The 10865-nt window shown below is 42.0% G+C and overlaps 1 protein-coding gene across 1 annotated transcript; it reads left to right on the forward strand.

Annotated features, from left to right (window-relative positions):
* Positions 1–387: 387 nt before the first annotated feature.
* LOC119887919 (collagen alpha-3(IV) chain-like) lies at positions 388–7888 on the forward strand (the record flags this gene model as incomplete). The annotated part of the gene is made up of 3 exons (XM_038698454.1): positions 388–502; positions 2238–2410; positions 7378–7888. Coding segments are annotated over 3 exons (370 nt in total), but the record flags the coding sequence as incomplete, so codon positions are not given.
* Positions 7889–10865: the final 2977 nt, after the last annotated feature.

The raw sequence follows: 10865 nt of genomic DNA on the forward strand, positions 1-10865 counted from the left end.
GGCGTATTGTTTTGTGTGTTTCCCGTGTTGAAGGCGTATTGTTTTGTGTGTTTCCCGTGTTGAAGGTGTATTGTTTTGTGTGTTTCCCGTGTTGAAGGTGTATTGTTTTGTGTGTTTCCCGTGTTGAAGGTGTATTGTTTTGTGTGTTTCCCGTGTTTTGAAGGCGTATTGTTTTGTGTGTTTCCCGTGTTGAAGGTATATTGTTTTGTGTGTTTCCCGTGTTGAAGGTATATTGTTTTGTGTGTTTCCCGTGTTGAAGGTGTATTGTTTTGTGTGTTTCCCGTGTTGAAGGTGTATTGTTTTGTGTGTTTCCCGTGTTGAAGGTATATTGTTTTGTGTGTTTCCCGTGTTGAAGGCTTATTGTTTTGTGTGTTTCCCGTGTTGAAGGTGTATTGTATGTGAGGCCAGAGCCAACGTGATCGCGGTCCACAGTCAGACCAGAACGCTGCCAGACTGTCCTTCAGGCTGGGACCCTCTCTGGTCAGGATACTCCTTTGTAATGGTGAGCTGATATTGTCGGATCGAGTTCATTTGGGCTGTTCTTATTTAAAATGTACATTTAAAGTAAAATCAATTTTCATAATTGACACATTAATGTGTTTGTAGTCAGTTAGGTTTGTTCCATCAGTCAGATGATTGAGTGGCCAGTTTTTCCCATTAATTAACGAGACCCGTCACAGTCTAATTTGCTGCGCCATAGTTTCAAAATAACCCGAAAATATTACACATATCATAATAACATTACAGACCTCTAACGTTGTGTTTTGTGGGTGCTGCTGTAAGCTTGCACAAGACAAGCTCACCCGACACAAGACAACGGCTGTATTCAGAACCGCCTACTACATACTACTGGCAACAGCAGTATGCAGTATGTACTGCATACTGTTTGAGGTATAGTATGTAGTATGAAACTGATATATAGATTCATTTTGCTGCATGCTAGGCCAGGCTTTACTAGTTTCCGGTTGAAACGTATTCTTTTTTTAAAATCTGTATGAGAACAAGGCTGCAGCCGAGCTGTAGCTGATGTTTGCTTCGGTATACTGGTGGATAAATAAGAATTATATAAAATAAAAGCAAATAAAAAGCAAGTACTATAACCACAACTGTAACATTACACCAACAATGTAATGTCTATTTAGAATAATAATAAAGCGACAACAGTCCCCTTTCATACCACTATTGTTGTTTATTTTTTAGTGCTTTTAAAGTGCTTCTAAGTTACACAAGCCTGCCCATCACGAGCCAGATGTCTCTTGATTAAAGTTAAAACGTTACAACGTTTACAGACTGTAAAGACAGAATAACAGCGGTAAGAACTTTTAAACTGTCTCACAGTTGGGGGTCTTTCCTCTCACATTGTTGCTGGACTCGTCTGCTGCGTTGGTCCAATCACCAATGTGTCCCTGAGCAAGACACTTAACCCCTTGTTGCTCCAGAGGCGTGCGACCTCTGACATGTCTAGCAATTGTAAGTCGCTTTGGATAAAAGCGTCAGCTAAATGAATAAATGTAATGTAATGCATACTACATTTGGGCGGTTTTGAATACAGCCCACCACTTTTCTTTTGAGGTAACTACGGTAACGTTAACCGTCTGTTTCTCTCACTCGTCTGTGAGAAGGTGATTAAGCTAGCCGTGCCTGCATTTGGAGTGAACGCACAGAGGTCTTTAAATGCTGACGAACGCCTCACTCAAACACACAAATGTGGTTATTGAAAGCATGAAATAAAAGAACATAACTAACTCTCTTCCAAAACCAGGATAAAACACAACTTTAAATATGACGAATTGTAATAAAAAAGAAGTGCATTTGACTGCCTTTTTTTGCCCTGGATTTTGCCTCTCAGGCTACTCAAAGGCTTCCCTACCTCTATGAATGAAGGTTGTGGCTGTTTGCAGCCTGAAAGAAAGACTGACAGACAGAACTCAGGGCTAAAAACAAGGCTTTTGTTTTTCGGGGTTAAAGTTATTTAATCTGTGTTGTTAATTACAGTTAATATTTGAAAGTATTTATTTATTCTTAATTTCATTGTGCCATAATGTAAGAAACACATCAGAAGATGTTTCCACTGCTCAGGTTTCACTTATTTTTGTTATCTGAGGTGAGTTCAGGACCTGAATCAGCGTGGTTCAGATCTGATATGAGCACTGTTTTCTGGTCTGAAGCCATAGACTCTGTTCTTCCTCGTCTCAGAGATACAGATGTGTTGCTTTGACCTTGCTGCTGGTCTTTAGGAAACAGGAGTGGGGGCGGAGGGGTCGGGTCAGCCTCTGGCCTCTCCTGGATCCTGTCTGGAAAACTTCAGAAAGGTTCCCTTCATCGAGTGTCACAACAAAGGAACCTGCAACTATTACACCGACTCCTACAGCTACTGGCTGGCTGCTCTCAACCCCAGCGACATGTTCAGGTACGCTACACCTCCCTGCATGTTGTCAAGTTACACACGACACCTTTTAAACTGCTCGATAAATAACATCTTCAGAAATGCAACAGTGTGTTTAGGGATGAAACGTGTTCAGGTGCACACCAGCTCCATTTCTTTGAAATTTGTTTGGATTTGTATCATTTAAAGGGGCATTATGTAGTTTTCAGCGGGCACTAGCGGTGCGGTTTTAAGAGTGCTACCAGGCGTGTGCTCGTACGCGTGCAAACATGGACTCATGAGCGAGCATAATCCAAAACACAACCGCTGTCATACAGAAATCCTGCAATTAACGCAGAAACACCAGCATGCAGGCTGTGGCTTTTCGCTCAGATATGTTCAGGCTCTGTTACTTCAACGTTCCCACCGTACCTTTCATTCAGAGACACCGGCTTTTCGGCACAATCCTCCTGAAAAAAGGCAGAGTGACAGCAGCTATAGACAGACAGGGAGGCAGCTTCACACAACATGCAGGAAACTCCGCTAAACTCCCACTGCAACGTTACAGTAATAGTTTTATCAGCTGCAGGCTGAACTAATCCACGCTCATTACATGATCACGCTACATTTACTGCATTTAGCCGACGTGCTACATCGTTAGCTCGCCTGCTGCTTTCAGTAACTTCATCATCTGTGTATCTTTCACCGGAGGCTCAGCGATGTCAGCACAGCTACATGTACTGGATGATAATAAACGGTTAGTGAGATTATCTGGACTGAATATTATAACGAGATTGTGTCACTCTTTATAACAGTTAAACCGCAGTAAGTAAGGTGACCAGATTTCTGAAATGAAAACCGGGGACATTTTGGTTTGGTGGTCAGTATGTCATAATAAAATAAATAACATAAAAAAAGGGGGACAATTGTGGTTTTGTCAAATATAATATAATCTGACCCTCATGAATATAATCAAGTCATTTCAGGGAAGAAATAACCTTCCAGTCAATAAGAAGAGGCTGCAGTCACTTTCTGAGAAGTGGAATACTGCATTTTTTGTGTTGTTTTGGCCATTTAAAAGTATTTTAACAGGTAAAACAGCCTGGATTTGTTGGTACTCAGCAAGTTAAATAATGTAGAGTAATAAGGATAATTGCAAAAGAGATCATGTCTTTATTTTATATGTAACTCAGCAGTAAGTCATGTTAATAATAGGCTACAGTCTGTTTTCTAAATGTAAATAAGGATATTAGACATACGCCAAACATATAATCCGTCGGCAACAACAGGCTTCTGTTATTGGCTATAATCACTAAATGTCCGGCCTGGTTACGCTATAAACTGCAAACACTTAATCGACCACAATTGTGATTATTCCATTAAAAGAAAGTGTCACAAAGACATACTTTTGCTATTACCACCACCGTAAAGTGATGTTTATTAGCACGTTATGTCTGTTTGACACAAATGCAGCTGTAACTAAGTCGTAAAGTGACTGAGCTTTAACATGCTGCACAGAAATCAGATTTCCGTGGGCGATCACTTTTCGGCATGACACCTGTGTGCTCTGCTGTCCAGTGATTCTGCCAATCTGATTTCAGGTCTGTTAACACCTTACACAGTAGTGATGTGCGGATCGACACCAACTTTTCCTGCTCTGGGATCGATACTCATATAAAAGGATCGATATCTAAACTCAGTCATTTGGAGTGAGCGTGTGTTTTATCATAAGTATCTAACTGTCACCAGGACGGTCTAATTATAGTCTACTCGGTTGGTAGGAACTACTTTTCCTTCTGCCTGTCAAAGTCATGCCTGCTCTACGGCTCTGTGATGGAGCTTCTCTGAAGTGAGCCGCTGCAGCCCTTCACATTTCCCGAGATTGAATACTGACTCTGGCTGACTGTAAACAGTCACGTCTGGCTGTATTTAGCTGTGAAGGTAATAATGACGCTGTGTGTGATGTGTGTGCAAAGACAGTGAAATACTTTGGCAACATTGCAAACTTCGCTAAACATCTGAGATTAAGTCACAATAATATGATGATGTTATGAAGCGGCAGTTCTGAGCAGGAGATTTTCATTATAACTCACGAAGATGACAATAGTTTGATGTCTTGTCATTATGCAGCTATTATTTTGAATGGGTAAGGCTACAGGCTGCTCCTTATTTCTCTCATAAATACAGAAACTAGAAATAAAATATGTAATAAGTATCGGTGTTATCGGTAATACCAGCCTGGGTGTTACTTGATATTGGATCGGATAGGAATTAAGTGGTATCACACATCACTATTACACAGTCTATGTAATATGATTAACACACAGTTAAAAACGGGGACATTTCTGGGGACAGCTCCAGACGGGGAGAGGCCACCAAAACCGGGGACTGTCCCCGGTAAACGGGGACGTCCGGTCACCCTAGCAGTAAGTAACTTTACTGCAGTGTCAGTGGATGGCTCTTCCTCTGGGTTGTATATTATGTGAGTGATGTTAGTTACAGCGACTGAGAGGTGGAGCAGCTGTGTACCTGGGTATCGGTAAAACCACGATAAAGCTAAACTGAATGTTACGAAGCAAACGGCAGCAGGTCCGAGCTACTGTAGCGTTAGCTAGCTGCTCCTGGCTGCATCGCTATAGGCTAACGTTAGTAAACAAATCGCTCCACATTTGCTTTTCACCGTTACATCCTTTCAGGCTAAATCAACAGTGGTACACAGGATAGTAACACTGGTGGCGTTAGTTGGTGAAGTAATGTGGAAAGCGATAGAACTTTGCACCTGCTCAGCGTTAGACGATGAGCTAACGTGACTTTCTCTGTGTTTCTGCAGCTTTACTAATGTTCACTTTGTTCTAACTCGACATCATCTGAACCCGTTTGGTCTGATGGGCTTCAGCACATAAACCTTTATTGTAGTTTTGGATCCTTACGTGGAGCCTGTGTTTTGCTGGGAGCCGGTTGTTTTATGGTGTTAGTGGACTCCTGTTGTCTGAGAGGCTCGGGAGCGCACAGGGCTGATCCCACCCGGAGACCTCACATTAAAAGCAGAATAGTGGCTGATGGAAGCAACGGAGGAAACAGGCGTGTGCTTCATTTGTAAGTGAGTTTTGAGCCCATTGACAACAAGGCAATGAGAATTTGATTTATTAAAATCAAAAACTTACGTATAGCCTCTTTAAGGTAGAGAGTGAGAGTTAGCTGTTGGCATTGGATCAATATTTTGCTCTGAAACTAGACATGTTGTTTTGCTTCTTATGTTGTGATGCAGTTTCTGTTTCTTGTTTAAATATTTAAATGAGCGGTTTTCTGATTGTAGACAGTTTTGTGAGTAACAATAAATCCACAGTCCTCCTATAAAATACTTTTGTCTGGAAACACAATAAATAATCACATTAAATCAGTATTAGGGGGTTTAATCAACAGAGGTTTTCAAAGTCGGGATTGTGGGCCTCCCCTCAGACAATGCTTGGAAAAAGAGGGTTCACTTTTACACTTTTGCCAAATAAGTTCACTACGTCAGAACTTAAAACTAACTCACGTCTGATCAGCTGTTTCTGCTGTCGGCGTCTTGCTGAATATTCCCATAACGTGCGGTGACATGGCTGGAAGCAACTTGCCCGCCTGAAACACATTTCTGAGGACCTCTCTCCATTTTTCTCAGATCAGTGGCCGTCAGGTTCATGTTAGTGTTGTAGTACTTGAGACCGGTCTTAAGACCACTTTTTGATGGTCTTGGTCTCGTCTTGGACTCGGGATTTTATTTCAAGACCAGTCAAGACCAGAACTTTGGGAATATCAATAAGTCGCTTTTGCATCGTCTGATTTATTTGTTAACATCCGAACTTTGATTGGATGTAAAATGTTTTGCTTCAAATTCAACCATTAACCCTAATTAAAAATGTGCTGTTCCCGTTAACGCCTGCCCCCCCTCCCCGCGATGGTCAGCGTGGAAAAGGAATGTTGAATAAAGATGCTATCTTTGATTTCAGCTCTTAGTGACCTCCCACTTTGAAAACCTCCGATATATAATATTGTAAAATATGTTATTGTCAGCATCATTCAGCCTAAAGGTCAACTTTATTAGTCGATCCAACTATGACAGATATGGGTACAATAAAATATCTGTAAAACCAGAAGACTAAAAGTCAAGTGTCTGATGCAGTCGTTTGAAACGCCAGCAGAGAGCAGCGTCCTCCTGTTTAAACCAGCAGCACAGGAGCTTCAAAACAAACTGATGGGCGACGTGGGGAACTGAAACAAAAGTACATTTATCTGTTTAACTTTTCATTTAAATTAAGAAATGTCTCAGGGTCTTCATTTTAAATTGGAACAAGATAGATTTACAAGGTTTATTTATCATTATACAACACAAGGTTGTAGAACGAAACGAAGGTTTGTAGTCCCTTCATGCTGCATACACAGAACTTAACAGACAATTAAATGTGTATTTAAATATGGTAACATATATATAATAAACATAAATGAAATATTAGTCAGTGCATTCATCAGTCCACCTCCTCTTGCGCTGACAGCTCGGAACACGGTCCATCCGCCGGGATGTTGATGGAGCCGGTCTCTGTAAAGACGTGGGCGCAACCGTCTCTGATTTCAGGTTCTTGGTCAATAGAGTCCCATTTTGTCCAGACCGAGCCTCTAAGAGCAGCCTTAAGTCCAAGCTGCTATCCCGGCTCTCTTTCCTCTTCTCTGGGGCGATCACAGCACCCGTCGTGGTACCTGGTCCGGTTGATCCGGCTGGTGGATCGTCTAAGCTCCGCTGCGCTTCAATCCAAAACCCCGTCTTTATTTTCCAACGACTGTATTTCTGTCAGAGGAAACAAGTGTTTCAGAAATAAAGCCGGAAGTGTCCGAAGGAGCTGCCGGCTGCCGTAGCGGATTAAATACATGTAATATTTATTTAATACTAATTGATTTCAATCGATTGGCTGATTCTTGTTTTGACTCTGGTTTCTGATCTCTCTCTCTGAACAACATGTTTATCTCTCGTCCTGCAGTAAACCGAGGCCTCACACTGATGCAGGAGCGTTTCCACACAGTCTGATCAGCCGCTGTCGAGTCTGTATGAAGCGACCGTGAACATCAACGCTTCTGCTGCTGATGCTACGGATACTACTGTTACTACTACTGTAAATATTACTGCTGCTAACACTACTGATATTAATACTACTGATAACGGTGCTACTTCGGCTTCTGTGAACTCACACCAGCGGTGAGCGAGTTACAGAGAACAGCTTTACGCTAATGAGCGTTGATGTGATGCAGTTTTGACCAATCAGAGGGCTCTGTTTGAGATGCAGCCTCAAAGTCCTGATCAACAGTTTATTCTCTAGGATTAGTTTTCACCATCTCAAATTTTTCTCTTGGATCACCTGTGTGCACTGTTGCTACTGCAATTACTACTTCAGCTGGTACTACTACTGATACTGCTACTGCTACTACTACTGATACTACTACTGATACTACTACTGATACTGCTACTGCTACTACTACTGCTACTACTACTGATACTACTACTGATACTGCTACTGCTACTACTACTGCTACTACTACTGATACTACTACTGATACTGCTACTGCTACTACTACTGCTACTACTACTGATACTACTACTGATACTGCTACTGCTACTACTACTGATACTACTACTGATACTGCTACTGCTACTACTACTGCTACTACTACTGATACTACTACTGATACTGCTACTGCTACTACTACTGATACTACTACTGATACTGCTACTGCTACTACTACTGATACTACTACTGATACTGCTACTGCTACTACTACTGCTACTACTACTGATACTACTACTGATACTACTACTGCTACTACTACTGATACTACTACTGATACTGCTACTGCTACTACTACTGCTACTACTACTGATACTACTACTGATACTGCTACTGCTACTACTACTGCTACTACTACTGATACTACTACTGATACTGCTACTGCTACTACTACTGCTACTACTACTGATACTACTACTGATACTGCTACTGCTACTGCAATTACTACTTCAGCTGGTACTACTACTGATACTGCTACTGCTACTACTACTGCTACTACTACTGCTACTGCTACTACTACTGATACTGCTACTACTACTGATACTGCTACTGCTACTACTACTGATACTGCTACTGCTACTGCTACTGCTACTACTACTGCTACTACTACTACTGATACTGCTACTACTACTGATACTGCTACTGCTACTACTACTGATACTGCTACTGCTACTACTACTGATACTGCTACTTCCACAATACAAGTAACAATGTCGCAATGTCAGAAATACTTTGTACTGCTACATTAAAATACCTGCACTGAAAACAATCAAAGTAACAAAGTACGAGCGGAACAATTGTACATTGTACTCATTCCAAGTAAAACTACTGTTGTGTTAATATAAGAGATCCCATTAAACTGCAGGCAACATCAGAGTTAATGACAGTACGTTCAGTTTGAATGCAAAACTTTATACTTTAAAGTACCTGGTAAAAGATAAATGTACTGCAGTTAAAGGGAAAGTACTTCCCTCTGCGATGAATCGGAGGAAAACTGGAAATACTCAACTGACAAACTGTACTTCAGTACAACACTTATAAATAAATATAAAATAAATAAGCACCTTCTTATTTACTACAACAGCTACTAAAAGTACCCTGCAGTAGTAGTACTAGTAGTAGTAATCCTGACTCTTATTCTCCTTTTGTTGAAGTATTAAGACTATTATCACTCCTCCGACTACTAATACTAACAGCACGATGATTCAGCGCAGTATTACGTGCAGAATAAAGTGCAGTGTAACGGCTCTTGTCACCCCGGGGCTGAGTCAGTTAATGCGACTGTGTTCGGGCCTGTTCACGTCGTGGTCACTGGGAGGCTGCTGAGTGCAGTTTCGTTGCCGCTCCCCGTAATCAGTAGCTGCAGTAGCTCAGTCCGTAAGGATTAGGCTGGGAGGATCCGGACCAGAGTTGTGGAGCGTGGACCGGTAGCTGGAGAGGTACCAGCTCACCTCCTGGGCACCTTGAGCAAACCCCTGAAACCCCAACTACTGACATCTCTCCGTGTGTTGTTGCATGTGTATTTCAGACCTGTGTGTGTGTGTGTGTATACTAACAACAATAATGACACCAGAGATTTCCCCTTGTGGGATTAATAACGTATGTCTTCTTCTTCAATCATTCCACGCCGGATCCCCTGGCCTGAAAACCTCCACTTTACTAGTGCTGCTATTATCTACACATCTAACTGATGCTACTGTAGTACTACTGCTCTCACTACTGTCACAGCTACTAATACTACTAATCCTACTACCATGAGTGGGACTGCAGTACCTCCCTCTGCCAGAGGAGGGCAGAGCTGAAACACCGCAGAAGAAGTAGATTTGGTCCAGCTGCAGTTCCTCTGACGGCCACCAGATGGAGCGCCATGAAAACTTGAAGTGACTGAGAAAAACCCATTTGTTTCCCTGCACAGCGACAGAGTGAGGAGCTCTCTGATTGGATGAGTCTGACAGGAATGCATTCTGGGACTCGTAGTTGTCTTCTTTATTAAGCAACGCCATTGAAGAGAGTGTACAAATACACATCATTTAATAATAATAAGTGTTAACAGCCACATTATCTTCAGAGGCGATCCTGTTCTCAGTTGTACATACTCTTATCTTTGTTGGTAAACTCTACTCATATATTATGATAAACTGGGATAACATTATTTTTGTTTTGTGAATATGACTCCTATTGGATTTAATAAAATATGTTGTTTTACAGACGTCACTTCCTGTTTAATCATTTTCAAAAAGGTTCAAATGTGCCACAAAACACATCTGATCTTTGTGCAGGTAAAAGGGCAGGTTCACATTAAAAGAAGTGGACGCAGGCCGCTGTGACGTCACCCGTTGGTTTGCGGACTTCCGTTTTGAAGCCTCAAGTTTGCCAGTTTGGCCGCCACCGTGTAATTTTTTGCAACCTGCAACGTGACCATAGTTGGACAGGAGGATGGAGCTAGTGCTGTAAATGCTAATTTTGACCAGCTAAAGATGTGCCTACGTGAAAAAATAAGCAGCCGACTCCTGATAAGCTTTCTCAGCGGTGCTGGTTAAATGTAGACAAAGCAGCGGATACGAGTAGCCTCTGTCCTGATTGACAGGCCGCCATGGTAGAGTCTTCCCAATCAGCTTGTAGCCCCGCCCTAAAGCCTCCCCTGCTTCCTAGTCTCTGTTTCTCCGAATGGGACCATAATTTACTAAATGAACATCATGCTGTGTTGAAGAAGACTTGAAACTAGCGACTGAGACCATAAACTCATCAGGAAAGTGTTTACTGAGGGATAAATCAGCTGACAAGTACAACATTTTCTCAGAGACTTCTAGACAATCACACTTCTTTAAAGGAGTCGCCCCCTGCTGGCTGCTAGAGAGGACGCAGGTTTAAGTCGCCCCTGCTGGCTGCTAGAGAGAACGCAGGTT

Source organism: Micropterus salmoides, unplaced genomic scaffold (assembly GCF_014851395.1).
Source record: "Micropterus salmoides isolate LMB-PRFRI ecotype aquatic unplaced genomic scaffold, ASM1485139v1 Ms_hic_scaffold_4487, whole genome shotgun sequence".
NCBI lineage: Eukaryota > Metazoa > Chordata > Actinopteri > Centrarchiformes > Centrarchidae > Micropterus > Micropterus salmoides.